The 27,751-nt window shown below is 39.3% G+C and overlaps 1 protein-coding gene across 17 annotated transcripts in view; it reads left to right on the forward strand.

Moving 5' to 3' along the window:
* Nucleotides 1-27,751, forward strand: part of PTPRT (protein tyrosine phosphatase receptor type T) — a 621,336-nt gene that overhangs the window by 521,265 nt on the left and 72,320 nt on the right. For 4 of the 17 annotated variants that reach the window (XM_081867470.1, XM_081867484.1, XM_081867472.1 and 1 more), the window contains exons 14-17: nucleotides 533-589; nucleotides 10,977-11,112; nucleotides 12,171-12,191; nucleotides 24,558-24,587. In XM_081867470.1, coding sequence (XP_081723596.1) covers nucleotides 533-589; nucleotides 10,977-11,112; nucleotides 12,171-12,191; nucleotides 24,558-24,587 — 244 coding nt within the window. The remainder of the gene's footprint in view (nucleotides 1-532; nucleotides 590-10,976; nucleotides 11,113-12,170; nucleotides 12,192-24,557; nucleotides 24,588-27,751) is intronic. The other 13 variants (XM_081867481.1, XM_081867473.1, XM_081867475.1 and 10 more) reach the window with 8 other exon arrangements.

Here is a 27,751-nt window from a genome sequence, read left to right on the forward strand (position 1 = left end):
ATAATAATAATCCAACAGATTTGGGAACTTGAATGCATATCATTTGTGTAACAAGAACCCCTTTAATATCAGCTGATAATTAAACCCCAATTTGCCAGTTCTGTGCTACAGAATTTTAATTCAAAAAGGATTTTTAATCAGTTTTTGCCCCTTTAGTTTCCTTAATGACATGTATTTTATGTTCTTATTTTAATTTGAACCGTTCTTTTGGCATGAACTGATTTTTCCCCCCTCTCCCCAAACAATATATGTTAGTATTGACACTTTATTAGTGAAAATTGCATTCTCTTGCTAAGGGGGAAACAATTACCTCCTGTGTTCTCAAAGCGTGTTTCATTAATTTTACCACCTAATTGAAACGAAGGCAGAGGGCTCATAAATGGTTCCATATCTCTCAAGGTTCATTTTTTTCTGAGTACAAGTTCTTGGAATTAAAATGCAGTTTTATTAAGTGGCACAATTTTATTTTTATTTTCCTTTTTTCTTTTCTCTCTTGTGCATGCTGCCTGGGGACCGTTTTCCTTGTTCTTAGCAGTAATAAGTAGGCAACAGGTGACCACCCGAAACCCGCCCAGCCTCATGAGCACAGGTGATTATCAGTTCAGGAAAGGGGGTGTCATGAAAATGCAAACCATTTTGGCAGTTGCAAGATTGTCGTGTCATGTTTTGCCTGCATGCCGAAACAAGTATGATGCCAGGCTGATTTGTTTACAGGAGATTTTTAAATACTTTCTGCATTAGGCTATCTCAAATCCAATTTGAATGTTTACATGTAGTAGTTAAGTGGATTGCTGCACTTAGAATGGCACCCAGAACCACGTGGAGATAACATGGTATTGCCAAACTATCCTTGAAATGTTAATTATGGTTCAGGTCCTATCGCCAAGAGAGGGTGACTCATCTTTTCATTGATTCCATTTCTAGATACCTTTCTAGTAGACAATTAAAACGTGAAGGCCACTGGCACTACTATTCCACTCTCAGGAAAGTAGCAGGCAGAAAGGTCACCAGTGGCTTTTGAAGTGATGCTGTAAAATATCCTTTCAGGATATCTGCTGAAATGTTTGGAAGGATTACATCAGCAGACATGCAGTCCAATTTTCAACTTGCACATCCGAGAAAATATATTGATGGCATTCTTAAAGCCGTATCCCAATATATGTTGTCATGGCCATATGCACACAGCAGGGCATACTGAGCTACACACAACATGCACACTAGTGGGATAGCCCTTGAAAGCACAAGAGTAATTTGCTAAAGGGCTAAATCTCTCTAAATTGGCCAAGCTTTTCAGCATTATATTGGGATACTAGATAATGAAGTCTGCATTCTATCCAGAGTTTCTTTGTTACCTCTCACCGAGTTCAGGCACCTCTCAGCTAATTCAGACACCTGTATCTTTAAGATTTCCAAAACTATGAAAGGAAAAACATATTGGTGTTATTACTCTTACCTCACAAGGAAGGTGAAGAAACCTGAACGGCATCCCTACATCTAACATCTTCAAGAGACAGCCCTCCGTTTCCCAATCTCCAGACGTCAACGTCGCCGTCTTCTTCTTCTTCTTCTTCTTCTTCTTCTTCTTCTTCTTCTTCTTCTTCCTCCTCCTCCTCCTCCTCCTCCTCCTCCTCCTCCTCCTCCTCCTCCTTCTCTTTTATCCTGAATTACAGTCATGACCTCTTTCCACTAGTTCTTATTGCTGGATGGATTAACAGAGCTGTTGCGCAATATGAAGTGGTGACGTATTCAAGCATTCTGGATTGGTTAGATGAGCCATATTCACTTACAAATTGAATGCTTAAGGATGGGAGAGGATGGTATGTGCCTCTGCAAATACTGAGAAATGCCTTCCCTGGTCATGGAAAGAACCTTCTGAGCATTGAATGTAGACTCTGCAACATACATGCATTAAACTAATCATACATAGATACAGAGTGTGGACAGTGCATGTGATTCTGCTTTCTGGCATTACAAGCAAAAAATGATAGGAATAATAAACTAGCATAGAAAATGGGAGGAAATAACTATTCCTCCTTGTCTCGGAAGAGTTGAGGCTAGAGGATCTTTGGTGTGGTTAATAAGTTTTGGTGTTGGTGTTGTTTGTAGACTGTAGTCTGACAGTACTATTTGATTGTGAACTACACATGAGAACTGGGAAGAATTTTCTATTCATTTTGGTTTGGCTCTTATTCTTGCAGAAGTATTCAACAGCAGTGTATCAGGTAGATAAATAAAATGCTACTGAATGAGTTCCTTGAAATATGGATCCTATTTTGTTTAATGCTTTATTAGCAAAAAGCCATTCCATGAAACAGCTGCTTTGGAGTGTATGGTATTAGCAGCTTGCTCTTCGAAGACCTTTCCCACTGACTTTAATTGGGGGGGGGGTGCAATTCTGTGCACTTATTGTCACTGTGTGCGCATGGAAGTATTTGCAACAAAGTCAATGGAAAAGTCATATGACACAGGAAGAGCATATACTAAACTTAGTGCACACTGAATCAGTGACAGGAGCTCAAAAATGCACAGAGACCTTAATGTACTGATTGCAACACATAAAATCAATTTCCTGTAAAATAAAAAGGAAATTCAGGTTGAACCCTCTCCTCAATCAATACATGACTAACTTTGCAACATCAGAAAGCTGTTCTTTAAAAAGGTTGCTCGTTTAATAGGTCTTGTTCATTCAGATTAAATTAGAACAGCTCTATTGTTTTTCAAAATGTATTCCAGCTTCGTAGACAGATAATGCATCCTTAAAACAGACCTAATCTCATGTCAAATTTATTATTGCAATTTATCTTTTTACACTTGAATGCTATTCCTTTGACAGGTCTATTTCATTACAAACTCATTTTCAAATGGTTTGCTGCATTTCATCCTAGGCTTGATCCATGAATATTTTCCTTGTGTCACTTCTCTTCTTTCCGAAAGATATTTTGAGTGTAGGCTCCTGTATCACCATGATAAAGTGTTAGCAGCAATGGTTTATAGAACTCTTACCAAGTGATACCCTAGGTCAGAAAAACAAATCTGTTGAAATGCACATATTTGTTTGGTTTATAGGGACACTTTTCTCCAAAACTTCAGCGCCCTGCCCTTCCACCTTGTTTGAAACGTACATGTTGAGAACTTGCTGCTTCTGTAGCATAGTCTTACAAATGAAATGAATGCCAGCCTAATTGTGTTGGGGAGAGGGGGATTGGAGGCATTCTGACATGACTAGATCCAGAAGTAGAAAACAGGCTATAGGAGTACGTTTGAAGATGGCATAGACAACATCTCCATTTATTATAACAAATGGAGTACATGAAAAAGGTCTTTAGCTCAGCCAAGGCATCTAGCATCCCTCTGCATTGCATAAAGCTTTATCCAGATGACTGCCATAAGCACCAAGGCAAAAGGGTGCATCAAACCAGAAGGAATATTACAGCTTTAAAAGAATATATCTATGAACAGTCACTGGATTGACATTCTCTTAATAATTTACATGCCTTAGCACCTTTGCTTGAGGTATGCTCGCCTGATCCCGAAGGAGAAAAGCTGTTTCACTGGAACAACATGAATTACAATTGTTCATTCTCTCTGGGTTGCTTCAAAAGGTTACCATGAATATATGATTGTCATTAAATGTCCATAAAGTTAAGCTTCCAAAGGCATGACAAGCCCGAAGCTATTATTATTAATACATGATGCCTTAGTTTCTTAAATAGATTTCTCTGGGAGCCCATCACCCGCTGCAGCCATTATTATTATTAATGCATTTAGGTTCTTATTTCAGGTATAATGTCTAAGAACTCTGTAACAGCAATAGACTTTTAATAATGATGAAAGAAATAGGCAGCTGTTGAAAAGAGAGGGCCTAGCCAGCAACCCACCCACACAACATGAGTACCTTAAGAATACATGGGGTTGTGGCTGATATTGCAGTCGGGAAGTGTTTACATGGAAGATTTGCTTTGTTTCAATTGGTGCCTTCACTTAAAGATCAAAGAAGTGGCTGTTACAGTTTGTGCATCTGCAGATAAGATGTTTTCCTTGGGCCCAAGGGGGGAAAGGGGGCAGAATCAAAAACCAAGAGGAGCAAGAGGCGAAACCTCAAAATGGTGCTAAACACCAAATCATTATAACTTACGGTTCTTATACTGAAAAACCCAGCGTGTTTCATTTGCCTTCTGCCCATTTCACCCACACCACACAGGACTGTAGGGAGGCTCAGATGTTATTTCAAGCTCCATCTCTCCATAGAACACTTAACTGAAGTTATTTGCTATGCAAGATCTGCCAAAGATTATTTCCCATCTGGGTTGGGGAGAAGGAAAACATTTCAGTGCTTGGAGCCCTTTGATATGTAAACCAAACACTACTGAGATGAAATGGCTTCCTTTTGACTCCAGGGATGATTGCAGGTTCTATAGTGCCAACAGTTGTACTTAAGTAGGCTTTGTTTCCCCCCTGGAGTGAGGAGGATAAAAAAGAAACACCTTTCCCAACATATATTGTCAGCTGGAACAGGAAAATTGGGCACAAAAGACCAGAGCACTTCCAACAATTCATCCCAACAAGCAACAAAAGTGTGCAGTTATTACATCAGGCTTTAATGTAATGCCATTCTGTTTTCTCCTCCTCCTTATTTGTGAACTTGGGTGGCTGTGGTGATACCAGAACCTTCATTAATTTTCTCTTATGTCATAGGAACAAGATACAACTTTCACTCTTATCTCTGTATCATATATATTCTTATGAATTCATTTCCCCCCCTTAGTTTGTGATTGCAACTTTAGTTAAGAAATCTTTGGCTCATTGTCTGTATGGCATGCCTTAATATCCTAAACTTTTCTTCTCTAGTTACTTCTGTGTAATGCACCAAGTTATTTTTAAAGGAAATTCATTTTACATATTACGACTTCTTCTGAGAAGACAAATACTTAGCCTGCTAGTTTCTTACTTCCAGATTGTATTACAATCCGTTAACTCTCCAGCTGAAAAAGCCAATTTAAATATTTCCCAAGGCCGGAATCTTAGCTAGCATCTTAACTCCTTATGCTTGCCTTTCTTTATTATTTGATATCCCCCTTGTTGTTGTTTAGTCGTGTCTGACTCTTCGTGACCCCATGGACCAGAGCACGCCAGGCACTCCTGTCTTCTACTGCCTCCCGCAGTTTGGTCAAACTTATATTAGTAGCTTCAATATCCCCCTACATATGTACATATCATTATGCTGCATAGCCAAAATATGTATCAGAATCTGTAGAAAGTCTAGGCTGCTCCATTTTCCTATGCTAAGCTAAATTCATTAAAAAATGGCATGTGTAACCACATTCATTTCTATGGCTATAAAAACAAATCTTCATGGGATGTTCCTGGAGTTGTGCTGGGGACTCCTTCAATGGAAGTTGGCTTGTATTTCTCTTTTCCAAGAACTTTCCATAAGCACTGTTTGTACATGGAGTTGGTCACATAGCATGCCTTGGGACTGGATTTTGCTTTTCATCTTTTGTCCCGTTTTCCCATTCAGTTACTTTATAGTTAAGAAATGTGATAGCTAACACCTGCTGATCATTTTGTGCATGTATGTATGCATATATTCATGATGGGAGCAGCTTAAAAGTTGCTAAAAGGAATCTTCCCAGCAAAAAGTGATATAAAAGTTTTGAGAAATATCTAATTGTTACAGGAATGCTATCAGATCCTCCCTACGATTGATTTTAATCCTTGTTAACTAAGTAGCTTAAAAGTGTGTCATCTTCATATCCTAAAATAAGAATCATGAATTAAATATTTTATTCATCAAAGCCATAAATAGGATTTAGCTGCTTTTCATTTTATCAGCATCTCAAGGATCAGTTTAGCATCTTCTAAGCGTCTTTGCAGAATTCTCTTGATCACATTAGTATGAATAAAACTCAGTATTAACTAGTAGAATAGAATGGAGGAATGTAGTGAACTGTAATGAAACTTACCATATATTGTGTAGGAACTGCATCAAAACATCCTTAGTATAACACATTGGCTAAGGAATGAAAAGTGAATGTAAGAAACCACTTTAAAGCAAATCAGATAATTGGAGCATCTAGCTCTCCAGCATTTATGCAATAGTCTGTTTAAATGCTGGGGGGTGAATGTGATCTGTCCCTGAGCTACATCCCTTTTCCACAGACAAGGAATGTCCTATTTCTCCCTGTATTTCAAATTTACTTGTGTGTTTATTTATTTTTGAAACATTTCTATGGTGCCTTTCAGTTTTGTGCTTGCAAAAGCAGCTTACGAGAATTTAAAATTAGTTAAAAGATGCAGAGAAACACATAACAAGAATGCAAAATGGCAGGGATCCTTTCCTACAAATGTTAGCGACTCCTTTGCAGAAAAGGAGCTTACCCACGTACATAATTGACATAAATTGGTGAGGAATGTACTCTGTCCTCATGATACTAAGGAATCCTTGCAGGAGAAGGAAACAAAGAAGCATAAGAGGTCGTCTTTGACAGTTTTATAGGATAAAAAGAAGCTTTCTACTTCTTTGTTTCAGCTTGGGACCTAAAGAGGGCCACAGAACTGGACTTGGACTTGGAGAACACATGACTTTGAGCTCAATTTCCACACCATAGGGAGTCTAGGAATCTCTGCTGCTGAAATGTGGCAGCAAGGAACAGAGCTTTTCCTTGAAGGGCACTTGCTGTCCCCAGAGGATCATCTCAGTGACAACTGCTTATAAAGACTGGCCTCCTCCTCTCTTTTTTTTTTTAAATGTTTTTATTATTTTCTTCCTTAAACAATATTTTCAACAATGCAATAACAAACATAAAACTTTCTGCTTTGCTGAGCATACGACTTCCCTTCTTCCCTTCAGCAGGTTTTCCACTTTCAAGTCCTGTCTCAAATTTTAGTTCTTTCACTTCTATTATCCACATTGTAGGATTTATTTCAATCCTGCTAGCGTCTTCAGATTTTTGCAATTATGATTCAAATATACAATAAATTTACTCCAGTCCCTTTGAAATTTTTGATCGTCCTGGTCCCGAATCCTGCATGTCAGTCTGGCCAATTCCGCAAAGTCCATCATCGTCGCCTGCCACTCTGCAATTGTAGGTACTTCCTGTAACTTCCACTTTGGGACCATTAAAGTTCTCGCTGCTGCTGTGGCGTACATAAATAGTTTTTAGTCTATCTTCGCAATTTCCTCTCCCATCAAACCTAGCAGAAATGTTTCCAGTTTTTTGAGAAAGGTATATCTAAACATCTTTTTTTAGTTCATTATAGATCAATTCTCAAAATGTTTTTACTTCATCACACGTCCACCACATATGATAAAAGTCTCCGTCTGATTCTTTGCATTTCGAAATGCCTCAGAGTGAATTACTCTCAAATCCTTTCAAGTAGTGAAAGGGACTTGCAACAAAGACACACGCCCATTATCTGTATGCGTTTAATTACTTCTTTTATTTTTTCTCAAAACAAAACCTCACGTCACCAGCAATGAATATCTTCAGGAAAATTTACGTTAGATGAAGATTTTACATGTGTAGTTCAAATTCTAAAACAATTCACCATTAACTTGGCAGTCATTACAGCGCCAGGTGTGTTCATGGCCAAAATCAAAAGAATGAGTTAGAAAGGTTGAAAGCTCTAGAGAGCTTTGAAACTTAACATCCTGACACAATTCAAATGTCTTTTATCAAAGTTGCATGTGTAGCTCTATGTGTTAGATTGATGGGATTTAAAATTGTATGGATATCATTTCAATTGTACACCTGTTTCCTGTGGATAAATGATCTATCACCTTAAGACATATTATTTTCTGGGTGGATGAGATTTGTGACTTTTGAGCAACAGTATCAACAAACTTTTGAGATTCCATCTGAAAAGGACAATTCTCAAATGTATGTAACTTCATCATGCAAATCAAGATATGCATAAGCCTCATGCAAAGAACATGAGGAAACTAGGGACATTGAACCAAGTGAAATTAATTGAAAAACATATACATTCTGTTTGAGTATAAATACCAAGGTTAGGTGATACTACAGTTCATAATGAAAAAAACAAAGACACAAAACACATAAAGGAGGATTGTACAATGTGAGTACAAGTTCAATGATCCACCAAAATGTGCATGATTGGAGACATTAATATCTTCCAGATTCACTAGAAGCAGTGAGAGTTTGAAAACTGACTTTAATGAAAGAAAGATTGCACATGTAATTTGTGGACTAAGATTGATTTTCATTTCAGTTTTGATCAGTGTTTTTTTCCCCTAGAAAAAGAGGTGGGGGTACTCACCATGAGGTTCTTACACTGAGGGCCACACTTTTAATATATCCTCCAAATAAATGCAGTCACAGCTCTGACAGGAATACGTGGAAAAAGCAGCCAGCCGTAGAATCATAGAATTTTAGAGGGACCCTAGTTCTGATCATTATTTTTATCTAGCAAGGCAGGTTTTCCTTTACATTTGGAACATATATGCAGCAGAGCATTCTGCAATGTGATGTGAACCTTTATTGCTCAATTTGATGAACAGCTACTTGTATGCCACACATTATGGGGTATTATATACACCCTGAATTTACTGCAATTTGTTCTTTCGATATTTCACATTTACTCAAATGTGCTCAGCACAACAGATGGTTTTATAGTCGACTATACCCAGAACTATATTGATCATGTATGATCTCCACATGCTTCTTGGGACTGCTCCATTATGAAAGCAGCTCTTCTGCTGCCAAACAAACAACTGTATAGAAACCTGAGGGAACTTCATAAAGACTTCTGGTACTGTATGTCGGGAAAAATTAGTTTGGGTGGATGGTGTGTGTGTGTGTGTGTGTGTGTGTATGTGTGTGTGTGAGAGAGATATAGTATCCCTTTAATCTGGCCCTTCTGCTGAGGATAGCCTTCCTAGTTCCACCCACTTGCTAAGTATACAACCAACCACAGAGGTCCTCAAAAGCATGATTTTTTTGGTGGACCTTTTGTTTGTTAAAGTACTAAACAAATACACAGAAATGCATCGAGAAAGTGCTGCTATAGTTTTATACAGATTTCTGCAAGATCTTGAAACCCACCCCCTCTCTATTCAGTTTGTCTGCACTTTCAAACTTGTAGGCTGAGAATATTCATCCTTAGCTCTATGGCTTCTATTTCAGGTTTAACTTCTATTTTCTACCAGTATTAATACTTCTTTCCTAGATGTCTATTTGAGAAGTTAGTTATTGCAGAAGTGGGAGGATGAGCTGTGAAAAGGTGTGAAGCATGTAGATCCTACCTGTGGTTTTGAGATAAATGCACAATCCATATTTTTCTAAGTATGTAGCCAAATCTACCTTGTAGATCCAATCTCTCATCTTTTTTTATTTACTCAATTTCTTTTCACAGCCACTCAAAGTGACTTTCAATAAACAATGCAGCACAATGCAAGCAAGACTCTTCCACTGTAGATTGATAGCTGAAGACTCTTCATATTCTTCTGTTGGTTCTCCACACATCCTCTTAAAGCATCTTCTTTCATTGGCTTTGCTTCTAGCTTCATTTCATTTTGTTTAAATGCCTCCAGATAATGAAAATCCAGTTTTGCCACTGTCATCAGAATTCCCCATGATTTATTAGGAATCTCAAAGGACACAAGAAGCTCCTTTGATATTACAAAATGCTCTTGGACAATTGTTTGAGATGGATGAAATACATTTTCTTCAAACGGTCATCTAGTGACCAGTATTTGGAGACATTCATTGAAGGGGTATAAGGCTTTTAAGAGTTCTATGGGCCAGCTGGAAGGTTGGGTAGAATCAGGACAGTGTTTTAAATTTCTGGCAGGCATCTCCCAGCCTGAGAGCTAACAGTTAAGTAGGGATGGAGGAGAAGATCACTGGGTTTGTATTTTAATGAGAATTTACACTTCTCAAATCAATACAAAAACCAAAATACAGCTTGCCTTTGAATTTTGTACTTCTGTGAATTTTGTAATTCAATTCTCCAATCAATGCAGGCATACAAAACATGTGTCTTAGTGGAAAGAGCATGCAAAATGCATAAATGAGTGAAAACAATGTACAAAAATGCATTCTGCTATGGAAAAACTGCTTGTCAAAATGCATACATTAGGCAAAAGGTGCATATATTTGGAGGAATGTTCACAAATATGTGTACAAATTTTCACAAGGAAAAATGAATGTGAAAATGGGGTGAACTGAACTTAGGACTAGAACAATGAGAAACTGAGATAAAGCAAAATCAAGAGATTTGCTCATCCCTACTTGAAATATTTGCTGGTTGGATAGAGAGGAGATTTAGGGTACCTGTTGAAGTCTTATTAGGTGGACAGAGCAGGTTCATATTCTCCCACTTTCCAGCCATTAAGCTTTGGCAGTTCAGATAGTGTTCAGTGATGGTGGGTGTTGGTGATGAGGAGACAGGACAGTTGTTGAAACCCATGGAATGTGATGTGGGGATGTCAATTTTAATTGTTTTGTAGAAACTAGTTAAAATGAACTTTGTCACAAAGAGCATGTAAAGTAGAGACATAAGGATATAAGGAAATAAAAATTTTCCATTTCATTTCAGTCATCGCTCAATATTCCATAGTTCTGATATCTACAATACAGAAATTTCATACTATAAGTGTGTGCTGATGGATTATAACAAGTGAGTCTGAGAGCCTAGAAAGCAATAGTAATGGGCCTTAAAACCATCAGATTCCCTATGGGAGGAGGAGCTGTAAAACTATTTGGTTACAAGTCTGCTTGCTGTTTAGTCTCTTATGTCAGTGTGTAATTGTATACCATCTATGAAAAATTTGCCTCATATGCTACATCATACTTGGAATAAGGGTTACATCTTCCTTTCTCTGATGATCTAATGTAGGGCTGGTCTTCTGAAATGTTACCGTGAAATCGTTGTTGAAAAATGATTTGCCTGGGATATTTCAACAATACTTTTTATTGTCATTATTATTTCCCTTTTTTCTACAACTTCTTAAGGAGCATCTACACAGAATTCCAATGCCGTGGAGCCAGAAAAGCAGGTTGACAACACTGTGAAAATGGCAGGAGTTATAGCTGGCCTTCTGATGTTTGTAATTATCCTTCTGGGAGCAATGCTTACCATCAAGAGAAGGTAAGTTTCTAAGATCTCTAATTTGCTTTGTTTTGGGAATGGTTAATACCTTTTGTTTTAAATTTTTGCACCTTGCTTGAGCATATTTTATGCTCATTTGGGGGAGCAGAGGCATAGATAGGTTAGGGCTGTTGTTTTTCTTAAATGGAGTTTAAGATACATGCCTGAAAAGCTAATCTGCCCTTCATGTGCTCACTGAATATGTGGGAATCACTTCTCTGTGGTTGTATCCCACTGGCTGTGATGCGTGGTGTTTGTATTTCTTGTGTGCACAATTTGATGAGGGCAATGATTTGGGTCTTTCCTGTCTCCATTGACATTTTTCTTTCTGTCATGGTAAGTGTGTGAAGAAGGTAGAACATTTTGGATTTTCATTTTCCAATATGAATGTACAAACATATAAGCAAAACAAGAATACAATTGGAAGTCCTGAGTTCTAGACCCAATTCTATCACTCGGCATATCCACACTGCAGACTTATATTGGTGATGTAGTCTATTCCCTCTTCCCTGCAAATTCTGGGAATTGTACTGAAGGCAGCAAGTGTGTGTGTGTGTGTGTGCGTGTGTGCGTGTGTGCGTGTGCATGCGTGTGTGCTTTCTACCAGAGTGCTCAACACTTCACCAAACTGCAATTCCCAGAATTCTTTAGTGGAGCTATTAATAAAACCAATATAAGTTTGTAGTTTAGATAGGGCCATCTTGTACTATCTGAGCAAGTCATTTCACTTAGCTACAAAAAGGAAACAGTGCCTCATGGAGGTGCCGACAAACCTAATTAGCAAACACTTCCACTCTCTCAGATGATAAGTAGCATTTCTGTAAGCATAGAAACAATGTTATTAAAGCTGAATTTCTTCTGTTTTCATACTGGAATAGTAAATTATGAGGACAAACTTTATTTTCTGATTGTGTAAGTGTTGCGTATAAGTGTATTTAGAGAAGAAGAAATATGCAAAAAAAATTAATGTGTATGGCGTTTCCCATCTGACTTCAATATTACAAGCTGTGAAATGTGTGGGATGCTTCAAAAAACTGCCTTTCTATTCTTTTTTGAAGGAGCGGTGCAGTAGACCCAAGGTGATTATTAACCTTCTAAGTGTGGCTTGACTGTGCATGCTCACTGACAGCCATTTCCTCTGGACCGTCCATTCAGATGGACAAAGTTATTAAAAACTTGCCTGGGGAAGAGAGGTTGTCTGAGGATTTGTTTCAACCCATATATGATCTCACCACTTTCTGAAGTCGTTGCTGGCATGTCTTGGGAACAAAGTTATCAAGCAGTTCCATCTTTTTTGCATCTGTATATGCTTTCTATGTGAACCACTGGCTCTCACACTTTGAACCAGCATGGCATGTCAGCTGAGTTTCCTTGCTCTCATTTTATGATCACCACACCTATCACGTACTGTGAAGTAGTGATTCCGTTGAGCTGGTATTTTAAAAGAATGGGGGGCGGGGTTGTCCTTGTTTAACACATGTCATTATTTTGACATTATACTCATATTTCCCAAAGCACAGTTTTAAAGGAAGCCCATAGTTTGCTACATCCCAGCAATGCGATGGTAACGTGAGTTTGCACATGCAAGTAGCTCAGTTTCCCATCTTTAGTCACACTATTTGTAGTGTTGTTGTTTTAATTGTAGGAGTATGACTGCTTGGTAATGATTGTAGTTATATTTGTGTTGTCACTGTGCCGTAAAAGCTGTCCTGGGGCAAACATTATGGCAGGTGTAGCCAATGAGGTACCCCCCCCCAAATGTTGTCAGACTACAATTCCTACAACCCCTGAGCATTGACTGATGGGAGTTGTAGTTTAACAATGTCTGGGGGGCATCATGTTGGCTACTTATGTGTTATTGTCTCAGGAAAACCATTTCTACAACTTGTTCAATACACTTGTTCCCATTTTCTGTACGCTCATTTCTGAAGAGCTGCATCTTCAGAGTTGCAAAAGCAATCACTCCACCGAGAACCATGAATAAAAGAAATGCTGATGCACTAAAGTTGACCTCAGCTTCCATTTGCTTCAGTAAATGTTGAAGATGCTTAGAAACTCTTAAGATAATATCTGCAAATACGACTTTGTACATTAGGCTTAGGACATTCTTCTGTATCCTGCATTCATTTTCTTGTATTCATGTTTAAAATTCAGCCTCGTGTGTTCTGAATCCCTTATACTCTTCTGCCTCTTTAGCAGCTTTTATAATCCATGAGAGGGAAAAAGAATAATCCCCTTTATTGTGAAAAGGAAATTTAACAAGAGTCCTGTGTGCTTGTCAGGTTACCAGAGCTTTTGAAATCTGATAACATCTTCCTGTGCTCTTGTTTATTGTCTCAAATTTGTCTTCATTCATGTGAAGGAAAATACCATTTCCCCCCTTTTGATAGGATTCTGGGAGTTTGTACTTTTCATATCTGGAACTTCCAAACCTTAATAGAATGTAAAGAGGCTGGAACAAAATTACAAATAACAAAGAGATTATATTTTTCTGCTACTTCTGTTTTACATTTTTAGTACAAATTTGGCAAGTATACTAAACTAATAACAGTACAATGCTGGTTAATATTAATTCAAAAATTGGGAAGATCAATTAATTCCCTCTGATTTTAATAGTTTTAATGAGTGGCAAAGCATCACAAACCATGCTTTATCCAAATAACATATTTCATATTGATTTGTTATAACTTACCTTTTTGTTTTTTGTTTTGCTCTAAACTCCTAGAGACATCATATGTGTGTTAAATTGCCTTCTTCTATAATCCTTAACAACATTCACTATTACCATTGACAAATGTATGTAAAAGATCTGTACTAGGGCATGGTTTTTAAATGGATGCAGGTTCCATTTATTTCAGTGGAATTTGTTTCCATGTAAGATTATTTATGATCAGTAGTAGGGTTAAATTGCAAGTTCAAGTGCAGAATTTAAAGTGGTTAATGGACTTGGTTTCATTTTCTGCTGAGTTTTCCAATATATGGTATCTTATGTCTACAGAAACTCCACTGAGAGTCTTGTTTTAAGAACTGCAAGCGCACATTGCTCATTGGAATGTTCTCCTGGACACGCACCCAAATGTGGATGTTCTCCATTCATTTATAAATATGGCTGCTGTCCACTGCTTCAATACAATGTACATTTAAATGTACATTTCCCTATAGCATATCCCATTCGTAAACACCTTCACAAGAGTTAACACATCTAGCTACTTCCCACCCCTGATAAAAATTAAATCAGATAAAAACTGAATGGCATAAAAGTGCGCATCTGCTGAACTTCTGCGTCCACAATGGAAATTTACATTTCTCAATTACTTTACAGCATTCCTTTCCTTAGCATATATTTGTCACCAACAGATCACTCTAACACAAGCTGTAAGGTGCTTAGTTACTAATATCAAGTTGTGATATGCTTATAACTACTGCAAATAAAGGCATTGTTGTTTGATTTACAGAGGTCAGTTAGCGTATCTGGTTACCAAATTTTACTACAGTGTGTTGCATAATAATTCCCGTAAACTAAAGTGGTCTCCTAAATGAAGACTTTGAAGCATCCTAAACATTTTTAAACATTGGACAGGACATGAAGTCCATTTGTTAATTCACCCTGTGCTTCTAAATTACCATGTACTGTTCCACATTTCTCAGTAATGATATTCATGCCTCCAAAGCTGATTTAGAAAGTTGATGAATGGCAGAGTTATAGCGCGTCCCATTATTTCCAGCTATATAGAAGATGTAAATCCATTGTTGAGCTAGGTTATCAAGCAGAGTTAAAAACCCAGTGATTCCACAGCTAAACGAAGATTTTAAATCTGGCCACAAAGTCAGCCATCAGCATTCCAAATTGTTCTGCACTCACCCTCGTTTTGAATGTTTGACTCAACTGAAAATGGGGAAAGCTAACATTCTTTCACAACTACCAAATCAACATGATTTTCAGAATTCCAGAAATCTTCCTTTAACTTGTAAACCAAAGGCACTTAATTGATGCTGTGCAAAACCAGTCTCAGAAAATACCGAAGCAAGCTTTAGAAAGTAAAGGCTGTTGTACCAGAAAGTCTGGTCCAGCCTAGACTTTTAAAGCAGACTATACTCATACCATCTTATTGTTATACAAACAAATTTGTGAGAAGCCCCGTTCCATGCCCAATAAGCATGGAATGCCTTTGCCAGGTGGCACTGTGGCCCATAGATTGCCACAGTGCGAGGTTTTGCCCATTATCTTCTCTGTGTGATGGGCTCATGGGGAAAAGCTGTCCCATGAGCCCTTGCTGAAGTGGGGAGGGGAGCCATTTTGCTCTGAGAGCTTCCTGCCCACCCACCCTCAGGTTGGAGTCTTCACTGAGCAATTTTGGGTCATTGGTTGACAGGGACTAAAAGGAATTTTTTTGGCATTTGGTTGGGGTTTCTTTTCGCCTTTCCCTCAGTGAAATTATAGCTTTCCTTTGTTAGGAGGAAGAACATTGTTTGTATGAGGGTGGAAATGACATTGGTCAGGATCAGCATAGTATGGGGAGGGGGCCATAAGGGGCCTGATGGGAGGATTGACCATGGCAGACCCAAGTGTGAGTTTGGTATCTGCCTGGTTGGAATCTTTAGCCTGGTCCCCCAGTGAGACCTTGCTTGCTTGGCTTGTACCATGACAAGGTTCAACACTGGCTGACTCCCGTCATACAGATTCAGAGCAATGCAAACCCAGCAGATCCATTCCATCAACATGGGGCTTTGGGAATGATGAACTCATCCTGACACCCAATGCCATGACAACCCTTGTCCTGCCTGTTAATAAATATTTAGCCTGATTTTATCCCATCACCGTTGTACAGTCTGCTTATTTTGCTGCTCTCATGGGTCACATAATACTCCTGCCTGAGCAACATCCACTATATATTTTGGAAGGTTAACTGTTTGTCTGTTTGAATACCTCTTGAGATATTGTCAGGGAACTGCCATCGGAAGAACAGGTGGTGGAAAGGCTCCAGGAGAATAGGAGAGACTCTGCAGCAGAAGAGGGAACCAGTAGGGGGGGAGCAGGAGCTCCAAGGGAAAGGGAGTCGGAGGGGAGGCTCTGGGATACTTCCAGTGAGAACAGTGAGGAGGTATCAAGGCCCCCTTTAGGAACCCCCACCCCTCGCCGGAAACTGTCACGCAGAGAATCCAGGAGACGCGTTTCCGTTAAGCAGCTTTTATGTTGGAAACGTTTCCGCAGACGCCCACTGTCGGACTCTACCAGTGATTGACGGAGCCATGCCAAAGGGCTCCGCTCAAGGCAGAGCTTTGCTACGCTGAGCAAACTCTGAGGGACCAAGCTTTTAAGCACAAGCAGCTCATTATCCCATCACAGATATCATAACCAGATTTTGCATGAAGATATCAAGGAGCAGGATTTAATTTATCTTTGGATACAGTTGGTTGCCATTTTGAATCAAGATTGTGAAACGAACCCTTTGGAACTGTGCTGATTTTAGCCACTGATTTCAAAACTGCACTATTTTTTAATTATTATTATTTCTCAGAATCCCAAGCAACATTGGATATAGTATATTATAGACTTTAAGAAAACTATGGTAGGGCTTCTCAGCATGAATGAGCCAAAGTGCTTTAATCTAGTTCAGTTGGTTCCAGTCTGTACAATTTAGATCAGTCTTTCCCATCCTAACTCCTTTCAGATGTTTGGGACTACAGTATTTGGATTTGGGTTGAAATAAATGCATCTATGTCAATTAAAAGTCAGAAACATGTTTGGAAATAGAACAGGGAAGGGGAGAAAATAGCAAGTGTTATTCTCTGTCCCACAGATTGCTGAACACAAGTGTACAGCCAGCATTGTCCTCTAAGGTCAAAGCCATATCTGAGTTTCATTCATCTTCAACTTATTTGTATGAAAGCCTTTTTTCCAGGGGAATCTGTGTTCCCAGTGTTGTTGGACTAAAACTCCCACCATCCCTCCCCATTGGGCATGCTGGCTGAAGCTGGTGCGGGGCAGAATCCAAAATTTCCAGAGGGCACCAGACCAGTGAAGGTTGTTAAAGATATTAAACTGTACATAAGTATGGACTCAAAATAGGACCCTCTTCTGCACTAAACCAGTTGATGCCCTCAACAAATTAATATTAAATCTGTTCATCCGATCATTTTGATCTGAAGTTGCACAATAGGATCATAGAGTCAAACTGAGAGATGCATTTGCCTCATGTATCTTATTTTAAAGCTAATGCAGATTAAACTACAATGAGATGAGAAACTATCCAAAATATTGATGGACTGGAACAATCTGTATAATAAATGGATTATTTCTTTTTTAAAACGGCAACTCCTAAATACATAATTTTAAAATAAAGATTAGTCCTTACATTATACAAAAAGAAAAAAGCAACCATATGTGTCTTAGCTACATTGTACTCAGACTTCCATAATAATCTCTTAGCCCACAAAGAAGCTAGTATGAGATTCTCTTGCTTTTCAAGGCAATGAGGCAGAAAAGTAGTGATTTAATTAGACAAACTTGAGGCACTACCTTCAGACATCAGAGTGACATCTGCTCATGGCCCAGGGCATTATAACTGATCAGTAATAGACACATCTGATTTTTCTGAATGTAGCATTTGCTATCCAAATGGGGGAAACAATGGCATTGTGGGATTGTATAAGGAGAAAATGTTTCAGGGTGAAAAAGACACACTGCCAGAAGAAGTAAACATGACTGAAATTAGGGATGGGTGAACAGTCAAAGATTCCATCTAACTGACGTAAACTCACTCAGTTTGAAATACTTCTTGAGAGCTTACAATTACCTTCAAAAATTAAGATTCAGGTAGTGAATGTCAGGTAGTGTTGGTCTGGCGCAGTCAAAAAACATTAAAAAATTGTCCAGTAGCACCTTAGAGACCAACTAAGTTTGTTCTGGGTATAAGCTTTCATGTGTATGCACACTTCTTCAGATACGAAAGCTTATACCCAGAGCAAACTTAGTTGGTCTCTAAGGTGCTACTGGACAATTTTATATATTTTTTTAAAAAAAATTAAGGTTGACCCTTGTTGAATATTAGTGCCTCAAATCTGTTTGGCGGCACTATTTATCTCTTATCAACTATCTATCTTGCCTTTCCAAAGGAGCCAAACAAAACATTTAAATATGTAAACAATCCAAAACATTTGAAAACAATCAAATATCCTCATCGCTAGTGATTGTAGGGTTGTTAGGAGCAATGCATTTCAGCCATCAAATGCCTAGGTCAACAGGAATGTACAGCGGTACCTCCGGTTGTGGACGGGATCCGTTCCGGAGCTTCGGTCAGATCCTGAGGTTTCTGCAACCTGAGGACCCCTTCTGTGCATGTGCGTGCGGCAGTACCCAGTAAAATACTTCCGGGTTTGCCGCTTTCGCATCCCGAAGTTTACGTAACCAGAGGTACTACTGTATTTAGTTTCCTTTGAATGTTGATAATGAGGAATGCATCTGCATCTTACTAAGTGGGGAGATGCTACTGAGAAGGTGCTTTCATGAGTCGGCACCACAAACAGGGTCTCTCATACCAACACATGGGAGTGACTGGGGCACCCCAGTCAGATGGGCAGAGTACAAATAATAAAATTATTATTATTATTATTATTATTATTATTATTATTATTATTATTATTAACACATTGTCCTAGATGCTCATCTGGTCACCCCTAAGATATCTTCCACTGAAATGTTTGTTGACCAGAGCAAGCTGCCTTCACAGAACTCTCCAGGCCTATCACCCATGAAGATCAGCAAAAGTCAGTATCGGTTGGAATGTCCTGCATATCTGGACTGCAGGCATCAGAAATGCTAAACTGTAATCCCCCTTATCACTAAAGTAAGATTTAAATGGGCAAAGCCAAGTGGCTTAACTTCTGTACTTTCGAAGCCTGTGATGGTTATCCATTATGATGGTTATCCCAGAAGTCAGAAATGAAGTTTGGAATATGCATAGGCCACCCCTCTGAATAATACACTCTCAACGCAGTTTACACAACAATTTTAAAATTACAGCTTCAAAATAATAGAATTAAAAATGCAATACAATTTCTTCTAAACACCCACAGCATGCATAAAACAGCAGTACTAAAAAGTAGATTTCCATCCCAGAATATCATATACATTTTCAACGGTGTAATCTGCTAAAAGAACCGCTGTACCAAAAAGAAAATATTCCTGCATAGGCCAGCTGAAACAAACAGGCCCCCATTGGGTGCTTAATAGAAAGACAAAGGTGCTTACGAAAGGAGAACATCAGCTTAAGAACTTAATTTCTTAACACACACATCTGTGCACCCAGTTCTGAACAAAAACTGTTTTTTGGAGACGCTTGCTAAATATTCATAGAATTCATAGAACTCATTTTAGGGGAAGATATGAATGTAGTTATGGATAATTTCCCTGATAAAATAGGAAGAAAAGGAAACACTTAAACCTTTGAATACATTATTTAAGAAAAGGCATGATGTATTTTTAGAGGCTATCTGTCAGCACATAGAAAATAATGATTATATGCTTTTTTTCCAAGGCAAGAAACAGTTATTCCAAAATCAATACATCCTTCATTTCACATGCATTAGGTAATAACATTAGTGATATCAGAGAGGTTAACCTATGCAAAATATTGGAGGGCACTGGCTCGTCCTTCAATAACTGAATGGAAAGATAAAATGTGTGAATATGCCTTTCATGTCAAAATTCACACTATATTAGGATGGAGGAAAGTAGTCAAGGATATAATAGCTTTGCTTGAAGCGTCATTTAGTTTTATTTATATTGGCAACAATACTCAAACTACTAATTCTCTATGTGGAGATGATTCTATACATCCAGCATACATGGAATTGAAGCTTTGCAAAGAAAAGTATATAAAACTTAGTTTTAACAGATGACGAGCTGTTTAGCAAAAGGTGAATATACATTAATGCTGTTCTGTGAACTCTTGCACAAGTAATAGAAGGCTGCTCATAGACAGTGCACTGAAATAATATACCGATGGTATATTATAGAATAAATATGTGTTAAGTTGCTATTTCCATATTTGGTGTTGTTATTTATTGTGTTTTCAACCAAGTATGCTGCTGTTAGCCTCCTTGAAACTTTGGTGGGAAGGCAAAATATAAATCCTGAAAATAAATAAATACTGTAAATAACATGAATGAATAAGAAGGAGGCAGGTTGTAGCTTATCAGCTCCAGTGGACTGAGCAAGCTTATGAGAAGCAACTTGTAGAAGTCTAATGCAAGAGCTTGCAGAAACATAACAATTTTTTGGATGGGGCGGGATCACTTTTTTCATACAACCCTCTCCTCCTAAGTTTGAAACACCCCTTCAGTGAGCTGAAGAGGGCTCTTCTAGAGGAACCGTTCTAGAGGACCCACTCCCCACACCAAAGCATGTTGTGGTTCGAGGACCCGATCCCCCCAAAGTGGAATGAATACACAAGGACACGTGATATAAGGTTAATGGGCAAGAAAAGACCACAACTTTATTGATTACAGCAAGTGAAAAGGTATTGGCTTAGGCATTGGATTACACCAGCTGACTCCACCCCTTCAGAGAGGGGTGAGTCTGAAACAAGGGGGTTTATTCACCAGTAGGTGGAGCCTATTGATGCTAATCCAACTATAGGCTCTCCCCTGATGTCACCGAGGGTCGTGCCATGGCCTCCCGCCAAGCAGGCATCAGACAGAATACACAACCGCCAGATTCCTTTAACGGAATACCCAAAAATTGAAGGCATAGGCGATGGCCACACCTAGCCCTTCGACACCACAACACATTATTCCAGTGCCTAACTTACCCACCAATACCACGAAAGTTGTGACGATTGCTACGAGGTAGGCAAAAAAACCAAAAAGCCTAATGCCAAATGGAAAAATTCCTACCAGGCCCCCCAGACAACCAGGGCGACCAACCTAAGGTCCATAGCAAGGCCAAGGAAAACTAAGACCCTGAGCTCAAAGGGAGTGGAGGGTGGGTGAATCGCGACGGGACGATGAAGAGTGAGGCCGAGGAGGGGCTGGTGCCGCAGTATTAAGGCTGCTGTACACGCCCCCTCAGAGGCACCTGGTTGGGTGCCTGCCGATGGGCGTGGGCGCCAGCCAGGTGAGTGGGTGGCAGGGGGCTAAAGCCCCCTGCTAGAGGGTGGCTCGGGCTCCCACCCACAACCACTCCCCTCTCTTCCAGGAGGAGAGTCTTTCTCCATGTACAATAGGGTTATCGCCAGGGCATTCCAGGACATCTTATGCGTCACTGGATAGCATTTGTAGTGGACTTGCTTGTAATAATTATCATATAATGACTGAGACAGAAACAGTAACATTTGTCCTCTCGTCCTCAGCACCTGTTGACTGTAGAGGTGGTCCAAGGGAGTATGAAATAGAACAGGAATAGAGAAAACGTGGTCCCCCAGTTGTTCTTGGATTCCAGCTCTAATCAGCCATAGCCAACACTGACCAATGGCCAAGGATTGTGAGAGTGGTAGTCTAAAAACACTGGGGGGAGGACACTAGTTTCCAACCCCCAGTGTAGAAACTCACTATCCCCAGAACAATTAACAGTAATTCTACTTCTACAAGCCCTGCACCACTTATTTGGAAAGCATATAAACCTGGGAGGGAGAGGAAGGAGCAGTTGGCTCTTGCAAATGCCTAGCAACTACCAATTAGAGGAGAGATTAAATGGCTTCTATCCGTGTGAATTCAGCATGGCAACTGAATTATACTTAAAATCTGAGACATGAGAAAATGTACCCTCATCCCTGCCTGCAATCCACAAATCATTTATTCTGGACCAGTCTTCCAAAATTCTTCTCATCTGAATTTCTCCTCATATTTTGGAGTCATAGAGTAGATGCTTCCAGAGTGGAATCTGTGCATTAGGGAATCTTCTGTGGTTCCATGGTTTTTGACATCTTTCCTCCATTTCGAATGTGCCTATCTGCGTTAATAAAACACTGCAAAAAGAACCAGTATCTAACCACGGGTATGATTGCACTGTGATAGTTTTTATGTGGTGTTTTAACAATGCATATGTGCACTTTTGTGCTCTGATAAAACACTGTAGTAAAGAATCTTGATGTGATTGTACATACAGTTATGTGAGTAAGCGTTTTCCTTGGTAGTTTACCATTGTGCAGGACTACATATGTATATCAGTGAAACACCTGACAGTATTATATTGATGGGTACATGCTCACTGGTAACATAGAGATGGGTAAAGAGGCAAAAGAACTGTAATCTGTAGCAAACTGTGCATTCTTCAGTTCCAGAATTAATTTCAGAAGTTTTCCTAGTTAAACTGGAATTCAAGAGAAATAGAATGCAGGGCAGACTAAATTAATGGAAGAGCTAAGGAATGGAATGGGGAAAATCTTATCCCTAATCTTCTCAACAAGACCACATGACAGCTCTTAATTTATACTAGAGCAACTGGTTTGTTAATTGCAGACAAAATAGTTCAGACTGTAATAGTCATCTTGCTGGTGACAGTGTTCAAGAACTGCCAACCTCCTCCAATTTTTTGGACACAGAACACTGTTGCAATCTTTTCAAGTAGTTCTGTGTTAAGCTGAATTTCCCTGTGTTTCATTGTACTGTTCTTGCTCTTGTCTGTTCTCCTATGACAGTGTGTCATTGTCATGTTTGTCAAGACAGGACAACTTCTACCATGATGCATTGCTACACAGGTCTATGTTTGGGCTAAACTCTCAAATGTCCAATGCAAAAGAACACCCCAAATTGTATTAACAGTAGTGTGTTGTATATTGTCACTAGGATAGTCTTAGAAACTATATACGTAGAAGTGGATTGCCCCTCATAGTGAATAATATTTGGGAGATAAGAAGCCCTGATTTCAAAATGAGACAATAATATTATGCACTCTGTTCCGGGACTATAATTGGCTGCATTCCCACAGTTTGTATGCAGCACTGCCAGGGCTGGGGATGTCCAGCTCTGTTAAACAATCGACAATCACAACAGTTACCTGTTTCAGAGAGAGGATGAGAAGATTGGCATGATCACTGATTTTCTAAGTGGGGTATGTGAGCTCCAGCAGACTGAGGAGTCTTGTGGGCTCCTTTTGTGTATCGCCATAGCTGTTTGGGGGCTGGTGTATAATAATTGATAATATATCAGTATTCAAATTAGGCAATGCATCAGTGGAATACTATGCACAACTGTACAAGGTGTATATGCATGTGTGATCATGATGCATGAAAATCTACATGCAGGTTTAATTCTCATTTCTAAGAACAGGAGATTTCTCAAGAAGAACACAGCTTAAGTGTGTGTGTGTGTGTGTGTGTGTGTAGATAGTGGTCTGGGTATTTTTTTCAACTACTTTTCAAGCCAATACACTTTTAAATGAATCATATTATTGTGAAATATTCAAAGAGATATCATTTATGTATAGAATACATAATTATGCATTTTCATATCTGCAGGATTTTTTTAAAAAGAGAAACAATTCCATATACTAGCAATATACATTTTTGTAGCAAAATCCACATTGTTGGCACCCTACAAACAGGGGGTCCCTCTCTCAATTTTTTTTTTTGGGGGGGGGATATCCCTACACACAGAGACAGCATGTTTTCCTTATTCAGTCTGGTGCCACTGCTTTGGGGCATTATTTTATTCATTTTTTATTTTTTTAAATCAAGACTCCAGACAGAGTGAGGGCAGAAAGCATTGCCCTCACTCTGTTTTGACTTCAGGTGCCATGTAGCCAAATATCATTGTGTACATTGCAATGAGATTTGACTATGTAGTAACATTAGAAGCCAAATCAGAGTAAGGACAAACCATGCCAGCCTTGTTCAGTTTGGAATCCTATGTGCAAATAATAGATGTGGAAAATTGTACTCTGTGGCAGCAGGAAGGGCAGTGCACTGCTTCTGTCAGGATCACAAATAAGCAACCAATAAGGTTAGCAGTGAGGGCTTTGTGAACTATTTTAGCCCCTGAAAGCCCCTCTTTTCAGAGCTGAAGCGTTTGCTAGTGATCTTTCAGTTCTATCCTAGTATTAAGTTAAAACCTCCTACTATTACAATACTAAATGTGTTTTTTGCTTCTTCACATTTTTCATTGCTAGACTTCCCACGGATAGACTTTAAACTGTTTTGCAGCAATGGGTAGTTTCGTGTTACTCCTTGGTGAGGAACTCAAAGCACAGTGAAGTGACTTGCCCAGGGCCGTGCAATGCATTAGTGGCAGTTATAGTTGTAGAACCCAGGAATTCCTGTTCTCGGAGATTAGCTTTCAGACCTTGGAGCAATGCTCAGAAATCTATAAAAGATAAAGCCAAACTGGGTGAAGCGCTGCAATACTGTGTGCATTTCAAGCTTAACATAATGGATATAAAGTCTAATCATGCTTTTTTTCCTTCTTCCCCACTTTTGGACATTTTCTTCATCTGACTGCATATTTAGAAGAAATGCATATTCCTACTCCTATTACTTGTAAGTACCTAGCTGAATATGACTTTTCTTGAGCATGTTCATTAGAGTTGCAGGGTTTTGTTTTGCTTTTTAATTTTTACAAATTACTTTTTATTTTACCAGTCACATTTTCTTTTCTTTTTCTCTTTGTTTGTTTTGGTTTTTGTAGCACACTACATTTTTAAAGCACATCATCTATCCAATATCCGCACAACCACCTTTTTGTATTCATGAAGCTATTAAAAAAAAAGTCATGGGGACTCAATATGTCTACTTCCATATTGAGAGCCAGTGTGGTGTAGTGGTTAAGAGCGGTGGACTCGTAATCTGGTGAACCGGGTTTGCTTCCTCACTCCTCCACATGCAGCTGCTGGGTGACCTTGGGCCAGTCACACTTCTGTGAAGTCTCTCAGCCCCACTCACCTCACAGAGTGTTTGTTGTGGGGGAGGAAGGGAAAGGAGATTGTTAGCCGCTTTGAGACTCCTTGAGGGGAGTGAAAGGCGGGATATCAAGTCTAAACACCTCTCCTCCTCCTCCTCCTCCTCCTCCTCCTCCTCCTCCTCCTCCTCCTTCTTCTTCTTCTTCCTCTTCTTCCTTTTGCAATTAAAACCCATGCCTTTATATCTCACTCACCCCTTGCAGTCTTGCTGATTATCATTTATTTCTGGTGTAGACTAATAGGAAAATAGCAGGCTAAGCACCAAGTTACTGTAAACTGTCCTTCACTTTGAAAAATACTGTTTCCAAAAGCAGGTGGTGAGCATCTAGGGTACTCACTGTCTTTGCTGCAACTGCTCAAGAATCGTGAACCTTTCTCTTTTCTAGATGATGGGAAAGGAGGGTTGAGCAGCAATGGCTGGTGTCCGTTGGGACTGGTAGGGTGGAAGGGTGGGAGGCCAACAGTAGGTGGAGCTATAACCAGTGGCAGGCAGAGCCCTGTCCCACATTATCCTTTCTGCTGAGTTCTACAAGGAACCAAGTGCCAATCTAGATGTGATGTGGGACATACATGATTAGGTTCTCCTGAATTGTAATCTGCTGTGTCGCTTAGGGTGGCAGGGAATGCAGCCCCCCTCCCCCAACACAGCTTTCTTTCTGAAGGGACTCTTTCTTGTCAACTTCATTGCCCAGATAAACTCTAATATTACATTGTATTGCGCTAATATATGACTATGGAGACTGTGAATATAGTTTCTAATTTTTATTGTTTACTTTCTTGTTAATTGTTCCTGGAAAATCATTAATGAACAGAGAGTTTTTTTAAAAAAAAAATCCATGGTGGTGGAAGTTTCAGATAAGAACCACACTACTTATGAAATTGCAGGTCCGTAATACCCAGATGTATAGGGAGACTAGTTATTCAGCAGATTGGAAAACACATATAGTGCATCCTCCCGGGCACTCTTGTATTCGAGGAATTTGTTTAAATAGTGGAGCAGACATGGTAATGAGGAGGAGGGAATAGTCTGTCTTGCTCTCAGATAGCAAAACCCTTCTATTGAATAGCACCACCCTTCTGTCTTGCTTTCAAATGTCTCTGGGGGTGCTTGGCAAATGATCAGTGAGTGCACAATAAAAAGATGCCCTTCAGGGGTTCAGGGGCACTGTGAGATGGAAATGAGTTGAAATGAAATCAAAGGCAGGTGGCTCTTTCATGGGGGAAGAAACCTTTCAAGAAACCAGAGGACAGATTTCAGCACAGCACTAGATAAATTAATGAGGGATGGAAGAACCACATATTACATTTCCTGCCTCATCACTTGTAGAGGTGCCACACCAACACAGGATCTTTCCATATTACCTGTTGCTCAAGTCATGTTGGGATCTACAGTTTGTGAGTGAAGTGTAGCTACAATGTTCTTTGAACTGCCCTGAGACCTTCGGGTATAGGGCGGTATATAAATTCAATAAATAAATAAAATGTGTGTTATGCAGAACACACTTCTGAAAGCTGATTAAAAAACGCTTGTTTCAGGAGTTTTTAATAACGGTGTATACACACTCCCATTTACTCCACATCTAATGCACTGTTACCACTGTTTTGTGAAGCCATGCACACACAATATTTGCTACAATCTACATTGTTCCTGTTGTTGTTTTTTAGAAATACTGTGTTTTGATGTAGTCCCCCACCATCAGCTTACAACCTATTAGAAAATATAAGCTATAAGGAGCATCCATGCCCTCCTCTCCGCCCACTGGTGTGACTATATAGGATATGACTTGCAAACACATCCAGCCATGCTGATGTGTACAATGAAGTACAAATGTGATTTGAAATGCAGCCGGGGTGTGTGTATGTGACCTTGCTGCATTTTAAGCTGGTAATGTGTACACAGCCTAAGTTTGTTTCAAAGGGTTAATTTGTTTCACAGGGAATTCCCGTGTGCAATCACTTCTTACTGAAATAATAATATTCCAAACATAAGGTCTGCTTTACATGTTAATTGAAGCACATGGTTCCTGTGACCTTTGTAATTGCTCCCATGCTGCTCTGGGAATGTATAATCTTACACTCGTATTGTTCAGCAGCACTTGCATGTTTACATAACATGCCACTGAATCCCTGGGGTGGTGTGAGTTACTGGTGTATGACATAAACACTTATGACAAGTACAACCAAACATTATGGACTTGAAGGTTCGCTATACTCCTTGGAGTGTAATTGGAGCAGCCACAAGTATGGCAGCAACCACAGCATGCCATGCAATGTGCAGAAATCATCCAAAGGTATAAATGCTTGTGGGCAGCTCTGAGTTCAAGTTCAGATACAAATTTCAGGAGCTCATAAACATTGCATACAGAATAGACAGTGACTTTACTAAACCCTGAAATTCTTCTACAGCTCAGATTAAAATCTGAGCCACAGAAGAATTCACAACTCCTCTGAATTGACCATCCCAAACACACTTTTTTTCTTTCTTTCCTTACTTCTTGGCAGATAATGGCAGCAGATAGAGGCAGCAGGAGGGATTAGGTTGATAGAGCTGCATTCAATTCTTAATCACTATTATTGTTATACCAATATTGTTGTTGGAGTGTAATATAGGCTAAAGCCTCTTCTTTTGTTGCATTTGGCTATCTTTATGAGTTTGAGGAATCTGTGGCACTACATCTTATCTCATCTAAAATATTTGGAGACTTCAACAACTCCAATATAAATTCCCAGCCTCCATTTCACCGC

This window comes from Podarcis erhardii, assembly GCF_964252035.2.
Source record: "Podarcis erhardii genome assembly, chromosome: 6".
In the NCBI taxonomy this organism is placed as follows: domain Eukaryota; kingdom Metazoa; phylum Chordata; class Lepidosauria; order Squamata; family Lacertidae; genus Podarcis; species Podarcis erhardii.